The following is a 23,264-nucleotide window of genomic DNA, read 5'->3' as shown; positions in this document are numbered from 1 at the left end:
TAGAAGGTGCTTTTTCACATTTAAGGGCATTATAGGTGTTACTTTTCCATCAATGGACCCTCTCTTTCCTTGAGGTGAGGTACACACCCATTAAACAGCTGGCTACGGGCACAGGGTGCAGCGGGGGTCCCATCATGATCCACAACCAGTCCTGGGACCACCTCACTGTGCCTCATCCCTGGGAGGGGATGAGCAAAGATTCCCTCCATCGACTTCAAGGGATCCTGCCTCGGCAAAGGGACAGCGAGATCATATTCACTGCCTTCTAGAGACAGAACCAAACACCTTCTAGTGCTGGTGACTGGAGCCCAATGATAGAAACCATCACTGATCATCATTTACACGAAGAACATTCTGAATAAAGCCCATCATCCCACAAACACTTGCAAACTCCTAAGTACTGGAGAGAAATAACATTTAGAAACTTACATCGTCTTTGGCTTGGAAGAGGTACTCATTGCCATCATTTAGTCTGTAATTTCAAGGAAGAAAGTTAGTCACCACTTAGTTACAGAGAAATAAAAATCCCCCAACTCCCATATCCCACACAGGACAGAAGCAGACCACAGGAGTCAAAACAGAAGCGTCAACCTGCATATGTCACCAACAAGCCTGGGGACCTGCCCAGGCCCAGCAACGGACCTCTGGAGATCAAGAAGCCATAAAATCGCACCAATGATACACACGGGGAGCCTGTGCTTCAATCAAATGGAAGGATTTAAAAAAAACCCAAACATAACATTTGGCTTTATTGTGATAAAACTCACTTGTGGATGCCTGATCACTTACTGGTCTAAACTGAATTCAGGAGAAAGCTTTTGAACACAACGAGCCCTTTTGACATTCTGCTACTGAGCTTGTATCCCCTACATTCACATGTTCCAGAGTCTCAGAATAGGCAAACAGAAAATGTCTCTTCAACTTTTCTTCTACTGTATGTCTTAGAATTAAGAAGCCCTATTAGTGTGACACTGGGAGCTCCCTAGGCTTGGAGGGGTCACAGGTTCACTCTGTGGCTGCGGAGAGTAAGAGGGTACTGTTGAGTAGCAGAGGGTAGCTACCGTTCACTAATATCCCAGTTCTCTGAAGCTGCATGAAGGGAGTACAAAGGGGAAAGCAGCCAACGAGCCAAGCTGCCGGTGCATTGTCTTACAAAATGTAAAGTGTTCCAGGACCCAAAGAGCCTGCCTGTACTGCGCAGCAGCAGAGCTCAATAAATCAAATCATTTGACACTCTCTCCTCTGCAGCCCTTGGCCTAGTCCAACTGGCATGAAACATACAAATAAATGAAGACCAAAGCTTTTCAGATCCCAAAGCAACAGTGCAAATCAGTAAACAAGCATCCTAACCACTAAAATGTTTATTTTTTACATTTTTAAAAGATAAAATAATTATTCTGCCTACTTCCAAGTGTGAGGAGAAATTCTGAGATTAGCCCCACTCTGTAGGGAGGTACATGTATCCTACAGGGTAGAGATATTTGGAACTAGATGGTTCTGAGGCAGCTGGAGCATCTACTGGGAGAGTCAGGGGAGGACAGGGTCCCAGGCCCCATCCAAACATTTCCTGTTTGTCTCCATCCAGCTCCAGGATGACTCACTTGACCCATCTCCAGATAACTCATGAGCAAAGAATAGCATCTCCTGGGTCGGGATAAGCTGAAAAGATGGGGAAACTATTTTTCAAAGCCTCTTTTAAACTGTGAAATGTGACTAGCTCTCTTTAAGTCTTAGGGAACAGTAAGTGCCTGGTTATAAAATCAAAAGCTCCTTATCCTTCAATGCTCAGCTGTACTGTTAACCACAGGGAAGCTGGTGGCTGGCCACAGTTGCCAAAGAATTCAGCCTGAGACATGTGCCAAACTGGTTTTTCACTTTATTGGGGATTTAAAATGGCAGAAGAGAGAACAAACTAATCACAGCAGCTGTCTAAGAAAACCAACCTTCAGAGTGGAAGTAAATGCAAACCCACTCTGGCAGCCCTGAAGTATGGCAACTCTCACCTTAGCTTGAATACATGTTTCTTCTTTTTGTAATCAAGGGCCACTTCGCAGACAGCTTCTTTCAAACTCACAGGGACCTCGCTGTGGTAGGGAATTCCAGAAGCAGCAGTCTTTGCATCTTTGTAGAAACCCATTTCTTGGTTATTTATGACACAATAAACATTGTGCCAGGACCTGAGCAGTTTAAAAAAAAAGGGCAGGGGAGATAAAGGCTCTACCACATTCCCCTTGAAGAACATTTCATTAACATGAAAATGATCCTCACACAACACAGTGCGATCCCGCCCAACCCTCAACCTTCCTTATTACAAGCCCTTCCTAAATTCTGCTAACACTAAACAACAGAAAAAATTTCTCCATGGAGAGTTCGGGGACAGGGCACAGGGCAGGTGTTTGAGGGCTACGTCTTCTCTTTTACTTTGGAGAAAAGCAAGTTACTCTCTTGTACTCTGAGCTCACTTTGATTGGTGTTTAGTACTCTCTGCTGTAGCGCCCTCTTATGGTCATGGGTTACAGGCCATGCTCCTTGTCTGAAATATGCCTGTCCTCCAGCAGCAGCTCCTCCAGCTGCAGGTTTATTACTTATGTGACTTGGCAACTTGACAGAAAGACAGACCCAGAGCCATCAGCACTTATGGTACCTTTGGGTGAATTAGAATAAAGTGGCTTTTCCCCTATGGTATGGCAAACTGCCCTAATATACTAATTTTAACAGAACACCGGCCTGTATTACACCAGCATGTATTAATATATAAATCCCTATGTTGTCCTCAATGCGAATGGCAGTTCTTAGATATTCTGATCGCCTTGCACAGCAAACAAACTGCACAATAAGACATGGTGGTCCCAGGTGGTTGGGTTTACTAGTTAAGCACATAGGCTTTGCAGTTTCCTATTCCAGCTTTGCCATTTACTAGGTTTCCACAGAAAGTGAGCTTTATTAACCGCTCAGAGCCTCTGGTTCCCCATCTGTTAAATAAAAAAATTGGGGCTGTTGAGAGACAATGAATATATATATATAAAGGTTGATATGGAGATCAGGGCAGGGGAAATGGTGAATGGCTTTTTACAAAAAACCCACGAGGATTCCTAAATGAAATCATTCACTTAAGGTAAAGAAGACTCTTCAGTCTCAACCTAGCAAATTCCTTCTCCAGACAAACTACTAAAGCCCCGTCTAGCTACTCCCATCCAAACTCAACTCTTCCTTCTCTCAGTGAATAACCAGCATTCTACTCCTGCTTTCCAGCGTCAGCCCAAGAAGAATGCAATGTCCAGGAAGCTACCAAAGGAATAAAACTACATGAGCACATACTTCTCTTCCAATTCAAGAGTGGCCCACCTTATCCCTTCAGAGGCTGACTTCCCATCTTACTGTGGCAGGCTCTGCTGCTGTTACCTGCTTGAGGCTTTCTTATTGTGGGCCTCCCACTCGTGTTTCCGATTGAGGAAGCCTTCCATCTGGGCCGAAGGCGTCTCCTGGGTTCTGGCTGGTAAGGTGGCCGCACTCTGGGCTGGGAGGGCAGTCTTGGCTTTGCGATCAGAGGTCGGGGAGGGGATGGGGCTGGACTCTTTAGAGCTCGTTCTTTGTTCTGTAGCGCCGTTGACCATTTCACTTGTATCCACCGTTTCTGCCATCTAGGGACAGCGGAGAGGCCATTCAGCTAACTCCGTGAGCCATGGGGGTGACCACATACGCTCTACCTGACTCGCACATGTGGCTGTGTATAAATGCCTGGCAGAGATCGAGGCAGTACAGTAAAACCATTGCACACCCACAAAGCCAGCTGGACACCAAGGACATTAGAAGGTGGGAATGGATTAATACCCGCCCGTTTACAGGGAAATAAGAAAAGCGAAATGCCAGTATGAGTTTTACTGCACTCTATTCCTCTGATCAATAAATATAACTCAGATCATCTCCTCTTATGGTTACTTTAAAACAAAAAGACAACAGTAACAATCACACATATTAAATATGAAAGAGAGTGGACGTTATACAGCAGCCACCTTACGATCAAGGATGCCACCAGAAGGGCTGGAAGTTTAAGCGAAAGGGCATTCACAAACAGACCGATAGACAACTCTATCAGAGCTACATGGCATTCCCCCAGAGTAAGACAAGGAAAGACCTTGGTTCCTGAAAATGTTCTCTGGCTCTCCTCCCCCTCCCCTCAACACATTGTCATAAACACATGCAGAAATTAGGACGACAATCATGCATTTCACATCTACCATCCCAGTTAGACTTTGGAACTTAAGAGCTGGAAGGAAATGAGGCAAGTCAACAAACATCAATTTGACCACATCTGCCGAAGTTGTATCGTGAGTGGGTTGTAGTTTGTGTTAAAGGAGCTGGAAAAGCCAATCACAGTCACTCAACACCACACAGCTATTTACCCCCAAACAAAGACAGAACCAGGGCCTTCCCCATCACGGGTTGGTTGATCACGGTGCCTTGCTGCACTGAGACGAGAAAGCCCAGAGACAGCCAGGCTTCCAGCGGCTCTGACCCTTCAGGCTGGAGACGTCTTCGGGAGCGTTCCTTCCCAAGCTCATTTAAATTGTAACCCTCATGGCTTTTCGGCTTTGGAAATGTAGTAGGGTCTTGATTCATTATCATTTTCAGCCTGTGTACCATCAACTGTGTACCATTAACTGTAGCAGCCCCTGGCTGATACACCCAGGGTGTGCGATTAGCGAGTTACTAAAGCTGGGTGTGGCTGACACTTTAGTGGGTTACAGACAACCTGCACCCCTCGTACACAGACAAACATGGAGAAGTCAATGGCACGCTCATTAGATACGTCGCCCACCACTGCTGCCCAGGACCAAAGTGACACCAAATTAGCAGTAACAACCTTGACGGGATAAATGGTAGACTGGCCACCACCATGTGAACACCTGGATCTATCAACTCTTGGGAACTGGATCTCTCACTTATTAGGTCTTATCTTAATGGCTGGGCCCAATGCTTGATTTTGAACAAAACTAATTTTTTGGGGGGAAAAGGGCTAAAAAAAGCTCTAGAAGGAGGGAGAATCACAAGTTTAAGTTATGTCTATGCAAACTATCATAATTAGCATCAGGGCTGAGGGAAGACTAGAAACTATACAGTTTAAGGGTGGTTTTGATTGGAACCCTTTACCCTCATGGCAATGTGGAAAATGGATTATTAGGACAAAAAGAGATGTGGGGGTGTGTGTGTGCACGAGTGCTGCATGATGATCACCCAGGCCTTGCAAGTGACAGACTGCAGATACGTGCTTATGAGCAACAGACTATTTAAACCATTCTCTCTCTTTTCACTTTTAAAGGAGAGGTGCAGGACGGGAAATACCCAAAAAACAAAACCCTCAGTCAAAACAATGTGAGTGGACTTTAAAGGTGATAAATCCTCTCTAGTGTGAGATTTCAGGAGACTTCTGGTGAGGAGGAAGTATGAGTTTGGTCTGGAAGGCCTGAGCCAGGTGTGAGTCCAGAGAGACATGGGGTTAGTATGTATAGAAACCAGGTTAAAAAAAAATTTAGTGCTGCAGGTTTGACTTGAAAGCTGCTAGTGACAGCAATGACCTGGGTAGAGAGATGTTTCCTTAAAACAGCTAAAATTTATCATACTTGGTCAGACTGCAAGGTAGATGAAGGCCAGGGAAGCCTCTTCTGAGGATAATTCTGCAGCAAAAATTTTTTCTTTAGAGTTAGAAGGAAAGAGAAAACCCCAAACCAGTATGCAGAGATCATTAATGTTTATGCAAATGAATCACTAACCAAGAAAACAAGGAAAATAAAAGGAACAAAATGAATTTTAATGGACATGTGCTTTAAGCATGCCAACAGACAACACACCACTAGAGACACACATCAAAAGCAATCACAGTGCTATGATCAAATGATGGGTACATGTGAACACATCCCCTGCAACCCCACCCCACGTTGCTTCTCTTTAGCGATTAGTCCAGAGTGCTTTAGTGGCTGGGCACACCCGAGATACTTAAATCAGGAGGTGAACATAAATGCAACGTGACAACTAGTAGCACAGAAAACACCTGATTGGTTTTCAAAGTGCACAAAGCAATGCTATTTTCAAGTTCATTGAGTCTCTGCATCATCACTCAAAACAATAAAAATACTTTTTCTTCTTCTAATACAATCCAATTGTAATTAAAATTTTGTTATGACATGCTACATTAAAAAATCTAGATAAAAATAGGCATGATAGCAAATGCTAAAAGCATCATAGCACTCTTTTCTTGTGTGCTTATGTGGTTCCTTTTTTGGAGGGTCTTCTAGATACAAAAAGTGTCAAATTGGGTATCAGTCCTGGTGATACAAAATTTAAACACACACATATATATATGAAAACATCACATATATACATATAGATCAATGAAACACAAAATGTAATTTGGAGCCAGAAACACACATTAGAGCTCCCTAATGACCAAAGACAAAGCAGTTTTTTTTTCTAAAATGAATTTTGATGTGTTTTAAGGCAGAGACCCAATAATGATGCACACTACCCCCAGAACATAAGAAGCTTGGCATCTATCTATATACCCATCTACAGTCAGAAGTAGATAGATATGTACATAGAGATAAGGAAAAACAAACAAGATGCTATATGACGTTATCCTGACAAAAGAAAAAAAAAAAGACATGCATCATGAAATAAAAAGACAAATCAGACTTAACTCATGGAGAACACATATCAAAACAGGTTTCTGATTCCACTAACACATCTAAATATGGCAAAGGAGCAAAGTGAATGTCTCACAAGGCTCTGATGTATAATATGGATTTGGTTTTCTTTTTATCAGTACTAGGAAACCATCTCTGTCACCAGCTTTTATTTCTAAGGAAAAGGATTTTTGTGAAAACATTTTCAATTCATGCTGGTGTCCTGACAGATACCATCCGAAAAGCTTCCTTTATCAGATAATTCCACAAAAAGTCTTGAGGAAATGAACAATGAATCAGAAGACTAATCCAAGATGTAGAGTGGAGTTTGTCTACAGAGACACTGACATGACTTCTGAAGCCAGGGGGCATGCGAGCGCTCCCAGGCACGGTCCACCAAGTGCAACGTTCAAGTAATCAGGATGAACCACAATGGCTTCTGTTCCATTTGTTTGAAAAATTAAAACAGTTTGACACCCTGAAGTCATCGGCTGAATGGAGAGGCACGGAAGTCTGTGAGGCAGGCTTCTAAAACATGCTGAGAACCGCTGTCACCTGCTGTGTCCCAAGTGCCGCAGCACTGACAGGGAGCGAGACAGAGGTGGCGGCAGCAGTCAGTGGGCACTTTACTCCTGAGGCTGGCTGCAACATCTGTGCAAGGAAGCCTACAGTTTTCAATTCAGGAATTGGCAGAAAAAAAGTTAGAGAGGAACTGGTTTGTAAAAAGTAATAAATGACCCAAGGGTCTCAAAACGTTTGAGATTGTGTGCCTACAATTAAAACAGCTTCCAGAATATATCCAACTCCCTTTTTGTCATCTTCAATGAATGAATGCATCTTTCATGGAATGTTACACAGCTGACTTTAGGTTTTAATCTTATTATAGAATGTCTCCCTCCTCATACACCAGTCTTCCTAGTTAATAGTAAACTACTACAGGTTAATAACATCTGGAAAGGGGGCTACATATAGCACAGTACTGTGTCCTGTTAGAATAACTGAATGTGTCATACCTGTTAGATTCTAGTTTTCTTCTTCATTATGCTGTAATCTCATTTAATTTCATTTCAATTACTCATGTAAGGGTTTCGCTGTAAAATCTTAATAAAGTAAAAAGCTCACAATAAATAAACAAAAAATAAGTATGGTGCTTTAAGGCAGCTGGGCATCCATCAGTTAAGAGACTCAAACATGAATTAAATGCAAACAAATATGAAACCAAGGAAGGCTATGAATTAAGTAAAAATTTTAACATTTTGGGTGAAGTGGAAGCCAAAAGGTCAAAACCCAGAGGATTTGGAAAGGCTGATTCTTGACAAATGGTAGTGAACTTCACAGTCCAGACCATGGCTGGTCACTGGCTGTCCGTCTGCTATTAAAGTTTTTGTAGTTTTGGTAGGTTTGAGAGCGGTAACTAACCCGTGGAGATCCCTGTTCAGCCGGCAAACCGTTTTGGGAAACTTGTTCTCCTTTTGCAGTATCCCTGTTAGGGAAGGGCAGGAAAAGAGGAGGAAGGGAAAGGAAGAAGAGGAGAAAGAGGAAATAGTAAGAGAGGGTGGGAGAACATCATCACTCAATTTTATTACAAGCAACCCTTTCACATAATGTAATTCTTTTTAAATCTGAAACTTCCAAGTGTTTTAAATAGACTCTAGATAGAAAATATGACTACAGGAATGCCCTATGCCCCGCCCCACCAAATAAAGGCAGCATTAGAGGTTGCCATGGAGCTCTTACCATAGCAAAATAATCAGCCCTTTGGAAATAGAGAATAATTGCTGCCCTCTGTGTGAAGTTACTTAGAACTTTCAAAAAAAGCATCACCACAAAATCACTGGCCTAAAATCTGGGCAGTTCGCTCCATGCATTTAATCATATGGAAGTTCTGAGCATACTGTTTGTGTGCACACAGGATGAGAAAGGGCACTGTCTACATTCTACTTCTGCCACCTACATACCTATGTGACTGTGGACAGATCAGTGTCCTCCAAGATTATTTCGGGTAACTATACAGACTTTAAACAGTCTATGGAAGCAATGAGTAGGCAGGGCACGTGGTTAGGCCTAGAAATGCAAGGCTTCAGAAAGATGCCCCATAAACCTCATTGGCCACCGAGACTAAGGGCCCAGCCTCTGGAGCTGCTGGGACTCACCACTGCTGCTGGGACTCAGCTTCCTCTGAAACCTTCGTGCTCGGCTCGGGAGAAGGCGGCCGCCTCTTCCTCTCCTCTTCCTCTTGCTGTCTGCGCACTTCCAGTAACTCCAACTAAGAGAAAACAGAGTGATGTTTGGTAGAGTCCCAAACTCTGCCTCTTTGCAGAAAAAGGTTCTAGGAACCCAGGAAGTCCTCCTGTCTAGTTTGCTAAACTGGACCACACTGGACAAGAAGATGCTCTAACATTGTGAGCCAAATGGAATTAGGTTCACAGGAACTGCAGCTACAACCTAAAACTACAGGAAATGGTCTATTCCATGGGCTGGCAAAATTCCTGTGAGCTGTTTGTAGGACCCCTGGGAGCTTGGGTTTAATTTCTAAATTAACTATGCAACTCTCAACTCTGCTGAGGAGGAAAGTACCTGAGCCTGAGGGTTCATGCTGGACTCCCCAGGAGAGCTCAGACAAACACCAGGGACAGAGCTGCAATAATTCTCAAGGAAGCCGCTTGTGCTGTGGTGGGGATCTGCGTTCAGCCAAAACCCAAACAACACATTAAAAAGCCACAGAATAGTCTAACTGAAACAAAGCCATTTCATGAGTCATATGGATGCACCAGAAGTACTCTGTTTTAACACAAATGTATGCAGGTACATTTTAAATGCCCAGAACTGGAAATCAGAAACACCATTTTGTACACTGCAAAGGATCAGCTTTCTACAGGAAAGCAAAAGTCTTGGAAGAGGAAACACCAGTGCACAAATCCTATTCTAAGGCCTTTATGTTGACGGAAGAGAGGATCAGGAATGGGGACTTAACAACAGAATAGGAGTAAGCTTCTATTTGATGGGAATTCTAATTCTGAAACTGAAGAAAATTTTGAGGCCATGCCACCTCGAGAACAAAGCTTTTTTGAGATAGGGGAGAATGAAAGATTTGGAGAAAAACACCACCACCACCAATCAATCCCCAGGCAGGAAGCTATTATAAGGGATCATAAATGCAGGTGCCCAGGATGTGACTGAGGAGGTAACAGTCCTGACCCTCTCCCTAGGTCCTGCTCCACAGGAACCACCCATTTTTTTTTTTTTTTTTTTGAGACGGAGTCTCGCTCTGTCGCCCAGGCTGGAGTGCAGTGGCGCGATCTCGGCTCACTGCAAGCTCCGCCTCCCGGGTTCACGCCATTCTCCTGCCTCAGCCTCCCGAGTAGCTGGGACTACAGGCGCCCACAACCGCGCCCGGCTAATTTTTTGTATTTTTAGTAGAGACGGGGTTTCACCGTGGTCTCAATCTCCTGACCTTGTGATCCGCCTGCCTCGGCCTCCCAAAGTGCTGGGATTACAGGCGTGAGCCACCGCGCCCGGCCAGGAACCACCCATTTTAAGAAGATCTTCACTACTTGAAAAAACAAAAAACAAAAAACAAAAATGATCAACCGTGTGAATTCCCTGGTCTAAAAGGCAAGCAGGAAGAAAAAGTTGCCATGGCACCAACAGGCAAAGGGCCCAGTGGCCACTTACTGTAGTCAGCCTTTCCAGGGCAGAGAACCTCTCATCCCAGGTTGCTGCAGACTTTTCAAATGCCTCGTGGCGCTTGATGAGCTTCTCCACCTCGTCCACACTCTGGCCTATCTCTCGGCTGGACAGGTACGGCTCCTGGCCAAGCAGCCAGGCCTCGGCCACACTAGCGTCTCTTGAGAACTGATGGACCTCCAGAACTGCACAGGGTACCATGAGTTAGTACATGTTGACCAGGAAGTGATGGGGCAGTCATATGGCCTTATCTCTTGGCACTGCTGCCCTCTGGTGATGGCTACCTGCATAACCAGTCTATCATCTACTCTAAATTAGCCCTGTCCAATGTAAATGTAATGTGAGCCACACATGCAACTTTCACTTTTCCAGTAGCCACATTAAAAAGAGTAAAAATAAATAGGTGAAATTAACTTTGATAGTGTATTTCACATAATATGTATAAAATTATCATTATAACATGTAATCAATATGAAAAAAACTATTGAGATCTGTTACAATCTTTTTTCCTTCTAAATCTAAATCTGATGTGCATTTAATGGCACACATTCACTGCACATCTCAAATTGAGACATTTCAAGTTCTCAAGAGCCACACGTGGTACAGCAGCTATCATGCCGCCCGGCGCAGGTCTACAGTGAACGCTCTGTTCACTCGGCCCCACTTCATGAGCTAAGCCTTCAGAGACCTGCATGAATTCACAATCTACACCTAGCCAGATGGGCAGGCATTCTTAACTTGCCCTCTTTTGGGCAGTAGTGTTTTATTTTGGGGGTTTAGAGGGAGGGAAGGATATGGGAACACTACAGATGGTGGAGACCAAGGCTTTCGCTCTGTTTCATTCCGTTCCTCCACCTGTGAGGGAACACTAGTTCCACCATAGTTATGAGAAGGTACGTTAGAACCGGACTTTGTGCTATAGTTAACACTGATTTTCACTGCATTTCATGCAGCAAAGCCTGGGGTCACTGAGGTAAAAAATGGACTGTGGGAAGTGTTGGCGTCCCAAGGAGCTGGCTAGCTATCTGCTTTCAGCACCTTGGTAGCCCCCAACATGACTACATGAAGAAGATGCCACCTCTGCACTAGGGACTTGTTGGCTTTTCAAGGCAGGTACTGTGCATGTCATCACTGTGTCCCTGGTATACAAGCTGGTGCCTGGTTCAGTGTGTAATGTGGGTTTTGCTGAGCTGAATGAAACTGCCCCACAATTCTCAAAACATACAGACCAAATCCTCCTGCAAAGAATGGTCAAAAAGTGGGATTTCTGAGGGCTCTGGGCCCAACAGAATGTGCTGTCACACCTTTCAGAAAAGGCCCTTGCATTTGGTTTCTAGTAAACACCCATAACACGCATAGATGGAGTCAGAACATCATGACAGAGCCCAGAACTCCAACACAGAATGGCAAAGCATGGTAAGCAATGCTTGAGTTGGGCTGTTAGTGCTCATACCAATTATGAAATGCTATTCCTAATACTGTACATTACAAGCCCTGTATTAGCTCACATATTCCCTTATAAAATGAGAATTAAAAATAGAATCTAATTCACAGGGTTACTTTGGGGAATAAATACAGAAATACATTTAAAAACCACTTAGAACAATGCCTCGTTCACAGCAAAATTTTAATAGACGTTGGTTTTTATTTTATTATGTTATCAACATTCCACTAAGAGCACCAAATATGACTTAATGAGACCGACTTTCCACCTTGACTCTGAAGCAAGAATTCTTGAAGAAAAATGGGGGAGAGGGCCTCTATCTGTATTCTCCCAGGGAGGTGCCAAATTGTCATCCCTAAAGAACATCCAATTCCCACCTATGACACTGAGATCAATCAAGGGGTGAAAAATGACTATGCCATAGGAAGATTCTTAAAAATAATATTTACCATGATATGGTGAAACAGGGCACTAAAAAGGCATCTAAAACTCAAACAATCTTTAAGTGATAACATTAATGAATTAAAGCAGGAAAATAAACGTGCATGCTTTCCACGGATACCCAAAAGAGCAGAAAGATAAACAAAGTACGTCCTTACTCAGTCTTAACCATTCCCATCGGTCTTCCCACTTGTCGATCATTTCTTTCCTCTTTTCCGTCAACTGCAGTAATTTTTCCTTGATCTGTATGAAAAAGATAATCCCCGGGACATCTTAATGGACTGCACCACATCCTCTTGATGGGATCATTTTATACTAGAAAAATACATTTTCTGCAAAGACCACTATTAAGCTGGGAGATATCTAAGGACTGCTCAGTCTGTCTGAGGACTGGGAGAGGAAAGAAAAGCATAGCACTGCTCCTTCCAGAAGCAGCAGGAGGAAGGTGGGGAAGCCCTGCCAAAGCTGTTTTGTTGTGAGGAGGTTCCCTGCAGCAAACACGTTCAGGAAAGGGACAGCAAGAGGGACAAAGCCCTGACCTCTTGGAGAGGACGCCCATTCCCATTCAGGGGGCCACTCACACAACTAATAATTGACCTCTTTATTACCACTGTCCTAACCAGAATCACCAACCATGCACTCAACAGCAAACTGATCTAGGGCATAGTCAATGGACATTGGCATCATCTAAAAGAGTACTGACTGGGGAGGAAGGGGAGTCCATTTTGCAGCCCTCAAAAATTGTCTTCTGTGCCACAGATTTGCCAGCGTGGGCCTGGAGTCTTGCATAATTGTATTATTCTAGATGCACAGGAAAGGAGTTTTAAAACATACGTGTGTGTATATGAATGTAAACACATTATCTCTGACACACACACACACATATAAAACAAAGTCATTTTACATCTTGACACCAGCTGCATTTATCCTGCAGCTCCAAAGCAAAGTAGCACCCTACCTCCTCAGATGCATAGTGTTTTCTTGCCAACAGGGATTTCCCAAGTTCAATGCAGGTTGTGAAACTGTCATTACGTGCATCAATTTCAGCTTTGATGCCTTGATGATTATTCATTAAGAGTTCAACAGATGATACATCCCTAAAATTACACAAACGATGCTTCCGTTACATAAAACTTTTCAAAAAATCTGTAGGTTTTAAAACACACAATTAATTTGAAAGAAACTGATGGTCTTTCAGGTCTGAATCACTCACTGAGCTTAGGTTGGGCCACTGGAGCCAAAGCACAGTGACAGCACAGTTCAGGACCAGCCAGGCAACCAAACTTCAGAATATGGCTGCTTTTGTTTTTGTGTGTCTGCCTGAATAATTCAAAATGTTTGCCAGGTGGGTGCCAGAAAAAGCAATGGTTTTCTGTTCATACTTTTCCTTTGAAATGCAAGTCAGAAAGACTCTTTTCTAGAAAGCAGAGAAGCAGTAACAGGTGCCCCAATTGCACCTTGATGAGTTAGCTGTCAAAGATTCAGGATATGCATATCAAAGAGCAGCTAATACGGTCTCCTTATTGAGACACAAAAAGATACACAGGATGGGAACTAGCCTAGAAAGCAGTGACCAGCATGGATCAAAACCTACTGATTCTGATCAAGGAAATACAACTGCTTCAAAAATATATATCATAAAAAATCCCTTTTATTGTGGCATAGTTTCTCAATTACTGTGGGGGCTGGAGTTGGCAGAGGGGTGAACTGGAGGTTAAATATGTACCTCTGTGTTCCACTGTTAACTTCTCTTCACTAATTTGCATGAAACGAAGCCAAATATAGGACAAATATTAAATAATAACCCAAGGACACCATATTAAAGCAGATGTTCAGGGTGACACCTTTAGTAAAGTGCATGGAAAGGGATAGAGTGGTTTTTAATCCAAAAAACAGGCACAGAAAAATAACTCAGAAAAGTCATCTCATTGCAAAGACAGGGCAGTTAGTCATGCTCAAGGTATGTGGCTACTTGAAGCACAAGGTCCTACTTCAAGCACAGATGTGGGCAAGAGGGCCTGAGTGACTGTGGGACATGGGAGCCAGGAGTAGGGAGAATGGGAGAGGCTTTGGTAACCCCAGGCACCCCCATTCCCTGGTGATGCTGTGCACGAGGTAACCAAAGCAGTGGTGCTGCACTCCAAGCACCTCCCCACCCCCTCTCTGGCCTTGAAGCTCTCACTCAGGCAAGAACTGCTCTCAAGGCTCCTGCTTCTCTCTGGAAGATTCCTACGTTTTAACCAAGGGCCAATGAGTCCAATTTCCTTTGGGCTGAAAGCATTACCTTGGCTTCTCCTGGGCCTCGATCTGCCGGATGACATCCTCCATCCAGAGCATGAGGTCACGCACCATGCTGAAGAAGCGGAACTTGTCCCCCGTGTCCACCAGCCGCACCCTGCGGCTCTCGCAGGCGTCCAACAGGGACTTCCAGGCTTCCAGGACCTCGTTCTCGCGCTTCTGGATGTCGTCAGCCTTGTCACCCGCATAGGCCGCCTGGAGGCGGGCTGCATCCTCCTGCAGCTGCCTCACCTGTGAAGCCATGTGAGGGATAAGCCAGGTCAGTCCATGGTGGCCTTCCCACCATCACCCTCTTCCATTCTGCTCACACACTAAAGGGAGCACAGAGTCAAAACATGGCCCATGCCCCTTAAGGAGCCCTCAATTTCACTGGGGAGATCCAACTCACAAAAACCCAAGTTTTATATAAATCTGTTCAACTACATTATTAAGTTCTTTATGAATGATAAAACAAATGAAATGCTACAGGAAGACAGGCAGGAGAGTTTAGTCAGGGAACGTCCCCTGGAGGCAGCCTGGGATATCTGAGTGGGACATATTCAGATATAGTCCAAGAAATAAATACCTAATCTGCTATCTCATGGTAAAGATAAAAGTTTTTATGATGAATGGGAAACTGCCATGAAGAGCACATTTTGAAAACGACTTCCCATTGCTATGTGAATACAATGTATGTATCGCCTGTAAGAGTTCTCACCATGGGACATTTACACTCAAAAAGTATAAAAACGTGGCATCCTATGTGGTTAAAATAACTAATTAATGTTAAAGAAGGTGAAGCCTGAAATAGCCACATTTCAACAAAAACCTTGCAAATCTAAAAATACGCATTAAGAATTGTGATGTGGTAAATGGAGCCAATGATGCACTCCTACTTACATCTACATATTTTGGTTGAGTTATTTTTTTCAGCTATGACAGTCATCAAACAAAAAAAAAAAAAAAGAAAAGAAAAAAAAAGAAAAAACCAACAAACCAACACAGAAACTGGCATGAAGAAAACATTCAGAGAGCAGGAAATGCAAATGGGTCTTAAACATGAAGAGATGCTTCATGGAGATACTGTAATGTGTCATCTATTAGTTGGCAAAAATCCAAGTGCGATGACATATTTGTCAGTGAACTCATTCTCTGTAGACAGGAGTGTAACCGACTACAGTTTCTTTTTTTTTTTTTTTTTTTTTTGAGACGGAGTCTCGCTGTGTCTCCCAGGCTGGAGTGCAGTGGCGTGATCTCGGCTCACTGCAAGCTCCGCCTCCCGGGTTCACGCCATTCTCCCGCCTCAGCCTCCCAAGTAGCTGAGACTACAGGCGCCCGCCACCACGCCCGGCTAGTTTTTTGTATTTTTAGTAGAGATGGGGTTTCACCATGTTAGCCAGGATAGTCTCGATCTCCTGACCTTGTGATCCACCCGCCTCGGCCTCCCAAAGTGCTGGGATTACAGGCTTGAGCCACCGCGCCCGGCCTCCGACTACAGTTTCTACAGAAGGTAAATGGGCAGTACCCATGAAAATGATAAATGCGGTACCTTCTGATTTTATGATCCTACTTTGGGGAACTGATCCTACATATATATTCTTGTATATTTAGGAAATGAAATATGCATAGATTATTTACTGCAGCAGTATATGTAAAAGCAAAAGACTGAAAATAAAGTGACCATCAGTGAATGACTGGTTAAATTAATGATGGTGCATCCAGCAGGAGACTCCTGCTCAGTCATGAAAAAGAATGAGGAAGGGCTTCTATGTAGTCACACAAAAAGCACTCCAAGATGACAACTAACTGGAATAAACAGTATAGACAACGTGCATAATATTTTTCCTCTGTAAAAACAAAAATAAGAATATACTCTTACCTTTTTTGGGGGAGCAGTATGTCTTTAAAACTGAAGCTAGTAAGTGCGGCTAATTTTATAGTTAAATTTTCTCCTCTTAAATGTCTTATATAAAGTATGTAACACTAGTAGTGCCATACTTGTGTACAATGCCTCATTAAAGACATACATATATAGGGAAATGGACACCCAATCATCATGTACTGATAAAGCTGCGTGATCAAAGAAGTCTGTAGACAACTGTCCTGGATGATGAGAACTTTTAGATGTCTATGACAGTAGTACATGGAGAAATGCTAAGTGGGGTAAAAGAGGGTAGGGATGGGCAGCACTAGGGCTTGTGGGGAGGTGAATTACTGACCCTCGATTGCACAGAAGCACTTTAGGTGATAATAGGTTTAAAAAAAAAAAAAAAAAAGCAGTTTCTGCAAAAGATGCAAAAAAGAACCAACAGGCTCTGGTTTCCAGTGTGATTTGATTTCCATATCCTAAAGGATTTTTGGAAATATTCTTTGATTATGGCTCAGTTTTAACTCAAATTACAATGAACAAATTCCCAGGAAATTACTTGAAAAGCTAATTTTCCTACACGATGAACCACATTTTTCAAAACACCTGTTTCCGTGTCTCTGGCTGTTTTCAATTTGCTGACAATAAAATGTAAGGTAAAAGAGGGCAGCAAAAGTGAAAATTTCCACAAATATGAACTATTGCTTTGCATAACCACTCAAGACCTCCATCAGTGCTATGTGTCACTCCCACAGCTCCCGTGCAGAATGGAGACAGTGGCAGGAGAAGCTGGCACAAAAGGAAACAACCAAAGAGGAAGCACCACATGCTCCTGGGAGCTTGCACCAAGAGCCTTCCCTTCTGCTGTTATTCTGTGAAAAGAAACCCAGATCAGGTCAACACCTGCAGTAGGACACACATCCTTTTCACTGCTATAAACATCACAGCCCAGTGGGTATGGCGAGGTGCAGACTATCAGACTCGAGGGACTAGATTCCTACCCTGGATGTTCCGAGACCCTTCTTGGGCTTCCTCATCTCTAAGTCTAATGAGGCGAAGGCATTTAATGAAAAAATGAGAGAGCAACTCCACTGTCTCTCAAGTGTCTTGCAGTTCTAAAAGTAAATGATTTTAGAGGTGCAGAGGAAAGACCTACGTTGCTAAGGTGTTTTTAAATTCTATCTCTAGGTATCTCATGTTTCCCTAAACTTTTGTTATATAATAATAATTAGAAAACATTTCTAGAGATCTCACTATATCGTATGTTTTGCACCTCAATCCTTCAACTACTAGGGAACCAAAGCTTAAAGAGGTAAATTAAACTTGCAGTCATAGTGACAGGAATTAAGAATTAAGGGGAAGTGAGAGAGAACAACAATCAAGGTGGTCCCTTCACAGAACAAATCCCAAAGTATACCAAAGCTATCTAGAGGCTGAGGCACTAGACTGGGTCAGCCCAAGGCCATATCTGGGTGGCTTGTTTCTGTAAATGAAGATTTATTGGAACATAGCTACGTTCATTCATCTTCTCACCGTCTATGGCTGCTTTATGCTACAATAACAGAGGGCAGAGCTGCAACAGAGTGTGTGTATCTCATAAAGCTGAAAATACTTACTATTTGGCTTTCAACAGAAAAAGCTGAGATAATTTAGATACTCAATATACTCCTTTTTTTTTTTTTTTTTTGAGACGGAGTCTTGCTCTGCCGCCCAGGCTGGGGTGCAGTGGCCGGATCTCAGCTCACTGCAAGCTCCGCCTCCCAGGTTTACGCCATTCTCCTGCCTCAGCCTCCTGAGTAGCTGGGACTACAGGCGCCCGCCACCTCACCCGGCTACTTTTTTGTATTTTTTAGTAGAGAGGGGTTTCACCGTGTTAGCCAGGATGGTCTTGATCTCCTGACCTCGTGATCCGCCCGTCTCGGCCTCCCAAAGTGCTGGGATTACAGGCTTGAGCCACCGCGCCCGGCCAATATACTCTTAACAACAAGAACCCCTGACATAATCAGGGATAACATCTTAAATAAAATTGGCTTCTTCTCTAGGGCCATGAAACTTAGAAGAAAAAAAACTACATTTGTTTTTCAATTAAAAGGCAGAAGACCAAACAAGAAACTATGCAGAGATCAGAAAGAAAACTAGAGAGTGATTACACTAGATTCTGTTATATTGTTACTACTTTGTCAAACATCTTTTAAACAAAGTCTTAGTTCCAGTCATTTTATACTGGGGATGAGGCACGCAGAATCCTGTTCTTTCTTTTTCTAGACATGTAACTTAGAACCTGATTGATGAAAAATAGTAAGGTATTATTTTGGAAATTGTTCTGGATGGATATGCTAACATAGTAAAAACACTTGCTGAGGCCTATAACTTGCAGACGTTTGTGTATGCATCTGCTGTATTTATTTTAATCATGGGGGCACTCATCTAATGTTCGCAAATGTGGCAAACGCAGACCTTTAGGGACTGATACGTTTTCCCAAATGGAGCACTATTACAAAGTGGGTACATGTATGTGCTTAATTGGGGCAATTATTTTGAGGAGCCAAGGAACAGGGAGATACTTACAAATGCCCAAAGACGTTCTATGGAGAAAAAGCCTCCCCAGCACCCCTGGGTGGCTGCCCTACCCACCTGTGTGCCCAGAGCCTGGATGTCATGCTCAAATGTAGTGTGCATTCTCTGTAAGGTCTCCACTGTGTTCTGATCTCTCCCAAGCTCCTCAGGGAGTTTCTTGTGTTTGTCCTGTATACGCCCAAAGATCTCCTTGGCATCGTGGTAAAACTTGTGCAGTTCATAGGAAGCGGCAAGAATCTGTGTTCTTGTGTCAATGAGCTCCAGGAGGTCGGCCCAGGCTTCATTGAGGCCGTCCTTCCATTCAGCAATGGTGGCGGCATCTGAATGTCCAGAGTTGATGAGCTCATCTGCCATGTGATTGACCGTGTCCACACGTTCCTGTCCAATGTTCCCGGTGTCTCGGGCAAATTCCCGGAATCGTTCTTGTAACATCTGAAACAGGGATGGGTAAGGAAATCAGTGAGAGCACTGTGAACTCTGTATTTCTTGATCACATGAATACCCTTTGGAAAGAAATTGCCTCTAAGCAAGATGTAACCAATAATACTCAAGACTTAAGAACAACAGATCTTAGCTTGAGAACGTCTTAGCAACTGGGTTTCCTTCTTGCTCACTGCAGCAGAGTGAGGCACTACCTCCACCTCCTTTTACTACTGGCGGAAGGGGTGCACAGAGAGGTTAGCCAACCTAAATGCAAGTCACCTGCTTAAAAAAGAAACACCACCTTAAAACTAAACCCCAAGACCTCTGATTGGAGTCCAGGGCATTTCATCTGCTCACAGATAAGGAATGCAAATGGCCTTCCACACCATCGCTCACTGCACAGCCAACTCATGCACTGCCTCAAGTACTTGCCGTGACATGCTCATAGTCCTGTCCCAGTTCATGGGACCCTGCGACCACCTCCCTCTCAGCGATCCACTGCTCCAGGTCGTCCACCTCCCGGTTGAGCTGGAATAATCTGTGTCTCTCATCCAGCTTGCCTCTTCTCTCTTCAGCAAGGTCTTTCAGACCAGCGTACAGTTTATCCACTTTGGATTGCCGCATGCTAATGCGCTCACTGAAAAAGAAAGGAAGCAATGGGGAGAAAAAGAATCTTAAATGTCAATTTTCTTCAGGGGAAAAACAAAAGAGGTGGAGATAATGGGAGAACATATTACATCATATTTCTCAAAGGAAACTCTGGTTAACCTACTTAGCATGAAAAATAAAACTCTGAAATTGGCCACAATTTGAAGTCACGAAAAGCCAATATGTAAACAAAAGAGCCAATGTGTAAGCTAAATTCGCCTACCCCTACTATTACACTAGGGATGGGTAGTGCCTCACTCTGCTGCAGTGAATAGTGGGGGTAGGCAAATTTAGCAGGGAGAGGAGGAAATTCTCTCTGCACCTCTGGCTCTGCAAATCAGGATTTCCTTTGACGTTAAAAGTTAATGCAAAAATCTTCCCAGTCAGGAAGGTGGCAAAAGGAAAACTAAGTTAATGTAAAATCCAGAGCAGTCTTGCATTCTCTGGTACTGTGCTACCAGAGGGACAAATGACACAGCCAGTGTGGCACGCACGGCCCTCTACCTTCCCTGGGCTGAGTGCCCATCCTTGTTAGGAGGGCTGGACCAGCTGCTCCATCTCATGAGTCCCAGGTGCTCAGTCAGGAGACTGAATCCCCCTCCCTCCAAATTCCCCCCAGAGTGATGAATCCTGATCATGAACATCTTAAGAACCTCCTACACCAACAGAGCCACTGACCTCATCTCCCCTAACCTGCCCTGGTTAAATGCACAAGGCCAATTCCTTTCCAAATCATAAAAGGTATTTACACAAAAAGCCTAAAATGACTGCTCTGGAAGTTAATACAGGGGCCTGGTATAGAGTGGATGAGTACTACACCCTCACTTCTTTTTTTTTTTTCTCGAGGGTGTTCTAATCACTTGATATCTAAGAGTTAGGAGGTGTTTTCATTTTGTTCTTCCTGGGAGCCCCTTCATTTTATAGGTCCATGCATTCTTGTCTAATGCTCCTCTTAAAACTAGTAATTACTTCCCTAAACTGGATGACTTTTTCAACCCAAGGGTAAGTGCTATGACTATCTGTATCCACCATGCAAGTCAACCTGTACTTCTGATCATTTTTATTTTTTTGAGACAAGGTCTCACTCTGTCACCCAGGCTGGAGCGCAGCAGTGTGATCATGGTTCACTGTGGCCTCAAACTCCTGGACTCAAACCATCCTCCCAATCTCAGCCTCCTGAGTAGCTTAGTACAGATGTGTGCCACCATACCCAGCTGTTTTTCGTATGTTTTGTAGAGATGAGGTTTCGCCACATTGCTGAGATTGGTCTTTGGCCCCCGGGCTCAAGCAATCCTCCCACCTTGGCTTGCTAAAGTGCTGGGATTACAAGTCTAAGCCACTGTACGTTGACTGCCCAGCCTAGTCAACCTGTACTTTTGACTCATGACACCAATACTCTTTCAGGAGACCCTTGGCTAGAAGGAGATATTTAACCCACAAGAGCAATTTCCTAGTGTAACAGTTCACCCATCCTAATCATGATAGGATGTTTTAAATGATGGGACTGTTTTAAAAATGCTTCTCAAAGATTTGCCTTACCAGCAATTCATGATGAATGCTGCCATTTTCTTTTGGTGGGGGTTAGCAAGAGACCCTCACTGAGAGGAATCGACAGCCGAGTCTCAACCTCATGAAGCAGCACTCACCTTTCAGGATGGCTGTCGGCCACCAGGGCCCGGCTGGTCTTGGAGAGCTGATGCACAGTCTCTGCATAGTCCTCCACAGCTTGTTCTAAGATTTGGTGCTTCTTCAACATGGAGACAGCACTCTGCTCATCCTGCAAAGACAGTAAAACGTCACAACCACAGCTGTCCCCTCCGGCCCTACACCACCTTAAGGAGCGACAGACCAGCTGCTCAGCAGGGTAGGAGGAAGGATCAGTAGAAAGAGAAACTCCAGAGGTACGGTATGGACAGTGGAACACAGAAGTGTTCCAAGAGCTTTCATATGGACTGGACCACAGAAGCCTGTGCAGAAGAAAAACACAAGGAGGACACAGAATGAGCAGGGCCCCTCTCAGAGAAAAGCTTGGGCAGACCAAGTGTGCCTGGTTCTCTGGAATTCCTCAAGGTCCATCAGTTATGTAAATGACAGCATTCCGGGAACCTTGCAATACTTTCAAATTGTCTCCAAGCCATCCTGTATTTTGTAAAGTTTAGGGAACCTATAAATAGATAGCAGGAAGGACTCTGGCATATTTCAAAGATGAAGGGATGAACCTGGTCTTAATGGCACACTAGGGTTCAGGTAAGAAAATGCTGCAGCAAAGGGAAACCAGCAGCTGGACTTCAGACACCTTCATGCACATGGTGTCCCCTTAACACTCAAAAGGCTACAAGGGAAGTTTTTATGAAGACAGAGCCGCCAGCAGAAAGCAAGCTCAGGGTTTAAATCCAAGGTTCACCTGGGGCAGGGATGCTTCCCGCCTCCTCTCACCTTGGCCTTCTCCTCTGACATCATGTACAGCTCCTGCTCGCTCATCCAGGCTTCGGCCTCGGCAGCGTCAAAGTAGTACTGCTGGGCCCGGTGTGCCTCCTCCAGTCGCCTGTGGCGTTTCTCCGTCTCCTCAATGAGGAGACCCCACAGCTGCTTCAGGTCGGCAAGCCTCTGTCTGATGGCCTCAGCGTTGAGGCTGCTGCTGTCGGTGACGATGTTTTGGCTCCTCTCAAAGATGTCATCAATGCGAGGCTGGTGTCCCTGGATTTCTTTCTGGAGGGTCTGGAGGGAGTAGACAACACACACAAAGGCTTGCTAAATGGCAACCGTCTGGTGCTTATGTCAAGCTGTTAGGGCCAAAAAGAAATCGCAAGGCTTCAAAACTCTCTGCCATTCTCAGTCTCATAATTTAGAGCAATTATTTATCAGACAGAGATAGCCCGAGCAGAAAGGCTTACCTGATTTTTCTTTATTAACAGCTGCACAGTCTGGAGGTTGTGGCCATGATCCGTGGAAGTTGCCAAAGGCATCCTCTCTCCAACCCACAACTGGGAAAAAAGTGTAAATAAGTGGTCAGATCCACTCAGAGGAACAAATACACAACAGAAACAAGAGCGGTGAGGGGCAGTGAGGGACAGCAAGGGTGAGCTTCAGAGAGTGCTCAGCCCCCTCGGGAGGGCTGTCTGGGGAAGCATGCCCTTGTTCTCCGAGACAGGGGTAGGGAGAGTATTTCCAACTTTACCTCATCCTCAAGATCAGACTCACTGTGAGTCCTCATTACTTT

At 44.1% G+C, this 23,264-nt stretch overlaps 1 protein-coding gene across 6 annotated transcripts in view; it reads right to left on the bottom strand.

The window, feature by feature from the left end:
- The window catches only part of LOC105465041 (spectrin beta, non-erythrocytic 1), a 213,751-nt gene that overhangs the window by 1,613 nt on the left and 188,874 nt on the right, over window positions 1-23,264 (bottom strand). For 4 of the 6 annotated variants that reach the window (XM_011713234.3, XM_071076693.1, XM_071076691.1 and 1 more), the window contains 14 exons: window positions 22,939-23,028; window positions 22,481-22,762; window positions 21,691-21,821; window positions 19,829-20,033; window positions 19,031-19,405; window positions 14,537-14,781; window positions 13,211-13,349; window positions 12,411-12,495; window positions 10,356-10,552; window positions 8,834-8,946; window positions 8,100-8,163; window positions 3,403-3,641; window positions 2,004-2,177; window positions 430-472 (listed from right to left, as the gene is read on the bottom strand). In XM_011713234.3, coding sequence (XP_011711536.1) covers window positions 430-472; window positions 2,004-2,177; window positions 3,403-3,641; window positions 8,100-8,163; window positions 8,834-8,946; window positions 10,356-10,552; window positions 12,411-12,495; window positions 13,211-13,349; window positions 14,537-14,781; window positions 19,031-19,405; window positions 19,829-20,033; window positions 21,691-21,821; window positions 22,481-22,762; window positions 22,939-23,028 — 2,382 coding nt within the window. Of the gene's footprint in view, window positions 1-429; window positions 473-2,003; window positions 2,178-3,402; window positions 3,642-5,788; window positions 6,636-7,808; window positions 8,164-8,833; window positions 8,947-10,355; window positions 10,553-12,410; window positions 12,496-13,210; window positions 13,350-14,536; window positions 14,782-19,030; window positions 19,406-19,828; window positions 20,034-21,690; window positions 21,822-22,480; window positions 22,763-22,938; window positions 23,029-23,264 lie in introns of those variants that run through there. The other 2 variants (XM_011713237.3, XM_011713236.3) reach the window with 2 other exon arrangements.

The sequence above is a fragment of the Macaca nemestrina genome, chromosome 13, assembly GCF_043159975.1.
Source record: "Macaca nemestrina isolate mMacNem1 chromosome 13, mMacNem.hap1, whole genome shotgun sequence".
Classification (NCBI taxonomy): domain Eukaryota; kingdom Metazoa; phylum Chordata; class Mammalia; order Primates; family Cercopithecidae; genus Macaca; species Macaca nemestrina.
The sequence above is the reverse complement of the archived record's forward strand: the minus strand, read 5'-3'. Positions and strand labels throughout refer to the sequence as shown.